Source organism: Conger conger, chromosome 16 (assembly GCF_963514075.1).
Source record: "Conger conger chromosome 16, fConCon1.1, whole genome shotgun sequence".
Classification (NCBI taxonomy): Eukaryota; Metazoa; Chordata; class Actinopteri; order Anguilliformes; family Congridae; genus Conger; species Conger conger.
In genome coordinates this window covers 1,655,525-1,658,024 of record NC_083775.1, presented here as the reverse complement: position 1 = coordinate 1,658,024, position 2,500 = coordinate 1,655,525, and the positions used below count along the sequence as shown (strand labels likewise).

Below are 2,500 nucleotides of genomic sequence, written 5' to 3'. Positions count from 1 at the left end.
CACGCACGCACACACACACACACACACACACACACACACACTCGCACGCACGCACGCACACTCGCACGCACGCACGCACACGCACACGCACACTCACACTCACACTCACACTCACACGCACACGCAGGCACGCACACATACACACACACCCACTCACAGCCTCTCCCAGCGAACACCACCCCCCCCCGTCTGAAGCAGGAAGTGTGTATTGTTTATGGGAGATGTTTCAGGTCTGTTGTGTGAGTGTGTGCGTTCTCTCTCCTCCTCCTGTTTCTTTCTCTCCTTCCCTATTTCACTGTCCTCTCTTCTTCTCTATCCCTCTCCCTCTCCCCCCCTCTCTCTCTCTCTCTCTCTCTCTCTCTCTCCCTCTCTCTCCCTCCTCCCCTCTCTCCCCCCCTCTCCCTCCCCAGGTGGTGTCGTGCCTGCTGTTGTTTCTGGAGGAGGAGGACGCTCTGTGGATGATGTGTGCCCTGATCGAGGACCTCCTGCCCCCCTCGTACTTCTCCTCCACGCTGCTGGGCGTGCAGACGGACCAGCGCGTGCTGAGGCAGCTCATCGTGCAGTTCCTGCCCCGTCTGGACCGGCTGCTGCAGGACCACGACATCGGTACGGGGCGGAGATCAGTCACATTACAGTCACATTTTACAGGCCATTACACCACACAGGGGCCTGTGTTAAAGGGGATGCTCTGTGTCACAAAGGGAATGTTCTCTGTGTTAACGGGGATGTGTGTTAAAGGGGTATGTATTCAAGAGATGTGTATTCAAGAGATGTGTGTATTAAAGGGATGTGTATTAAAGGGATGTGGTGTTAAGGGAATGTGTATTAAAGGGATGTGGTGTTAAAGGGATGTGGCGTTAAGGGGATGTGGCGTTAAGGGGATGTGGCGTTAAAGGGATGTGGCGTTAAAGGGATGTGGCGGTAAAGGGATGTGGCGTTAAAGGGATGTGGCGTTAAAGGGATGTGGCGTTAAAGGGATGTGGCGTTAAAGGGATGTGGCGTTAAGGGGATGTGTAGTAAGGGGATGTGGTGTTGTGCTGCAGAGCTCTCTCTCATCACGCTGCACTGGTTCCTGACCTCATTAAAGGGATGTGTATTAAAGGGATGTGTGTTAAGGGGATGTGTTGTTGTGCTGCAGAGCTCTCTCTCATCACGCTGCACTGGTTCCTGACCTCGTTAAAGGGGATGTGTATTAAAGGGATGTGGTGTTAAGGGGATGTGGTGTTAAGGGGATGTGTTGTTGTGCTGCAGAGCTCTCTCTCATCACGCTGCACTGGTTCCTGACCTCGTTCGCCAGCGTGGTGGATATCCGTGTGCTGCTGCGCGTCTGGGACCTGCTGTTCTACCAGGGCTCCGTCGTGCTCTTCCAGGTCACCCTGGGCATGCTCAAAATCAAGGTGCGTCTACGCCCTCACCCCTCTGTTCATCACTCCTCCGTCCTCATCCCTCCATCCTCACTCCTCCACCCTCACCCCTTCCATCAGGCCGTTCTTCATCCTGCGCTGATCGTTGCCTTTGGAGTGTGCTGTCGGTGTTTGTCAAAAAGAAGGCCAGAGTTGCACCAGTCACAGTCAAGGGAGCCGTTTTGAGACCGAGAAATAAGAAAACAACAATGCAGGAGGCCAAACCTTAGGCTTACCAAAGTCCACTGTTTGGAACATGATTCAGAAAAGGAGAGCACTGGGGGTCATTGCCTTGCTGTGGGATGAAGCAACATCCAGTGGGTTTGGAGGCCCTTGAATGAGCTTGGATCAAGTGGATACGATGATTCTGTACATTTCAGAATTCGTTCTTCTGCTGCTTTCGGCTGTTGCAGCGTATTATGAATGAAGGCAAGTGACCCAGCACCTGAGGCAGCCAAACATGCCCGAACTAAAACACCCCCTCCACCATGTTTCACAGATGGTGTTTTGGATCTTGGGCAGTTCCTTTAAGCCGCTACACTTCGCTCTTGCCTGATATGAGTCAACCTTTTTTCAGAACTCTGCAGGCAAGTTTTGGTACTTCTAAGCAAACTAGACCCTGGCCGTCCTGTTTTACAGCATCTTGAAGTGTAGCTGTAGATAAGATCTTCTGTAGATAGTAGTCTCTGACACATCTTCAGGAGGCAAACGTCTCTGATCTGTTGGCCAAGTGTTTTCTTTATTATGGCGTGAATTCTTCGGTCATCAACCGTAGAGGTCTTCCTTGGCCTACCAGCCCTTTGGCAATGACTGTGCTCACTCAGAAAAGAGTGCTCTCCTTGTTCGTAGTGGTGTTCCAAACAGTTTATTTTGGACGCCATGTTGTTCAGCCTATTTCTCAGCCTCACAATGGCTTCTTTCATTGGCACAACTCTGGTCCTCACGCGGACAGTCACCAGGAACGGACTCCCAAGGACAATCAAACGCCTAGAATCGAGAGCCACCACTGAAAGCTTTCTTATACCTGAACTGAGGAAGTGATTGAATACACCTCACTAATCAGAAACCGCTGATGAGCCAACTGTCCAATTACTTAT

General features: G+C 51.6%; 1 protein-coding gene across 2 annotated transcripts in view; it reads left to right on the top strand.

Annotated features, from left to right (window-relative positions):
• Positions 1–2,500, top strand: part of sgsm3 (small G protein signaling modulator 3) — a 22,229-nt gene that overhangs the window by 5,667 nt on the left and 14,062 nt on the right. For both annotated transcript variants that reach the window (XM_061223948.1, XM_061223949.1), the window contains exons 7-8: positions 411–606; positions 1,252–1,397. In XM_061223948.1, coding sequence (XP_061079932.1) covers positions 411–606; positions 1,252–1,397 — 342 coding nt within the window. The remainder of the gene's footprint in view (positions 1–410; positions 607–1,251; positions 1,398–2,500) is intronic.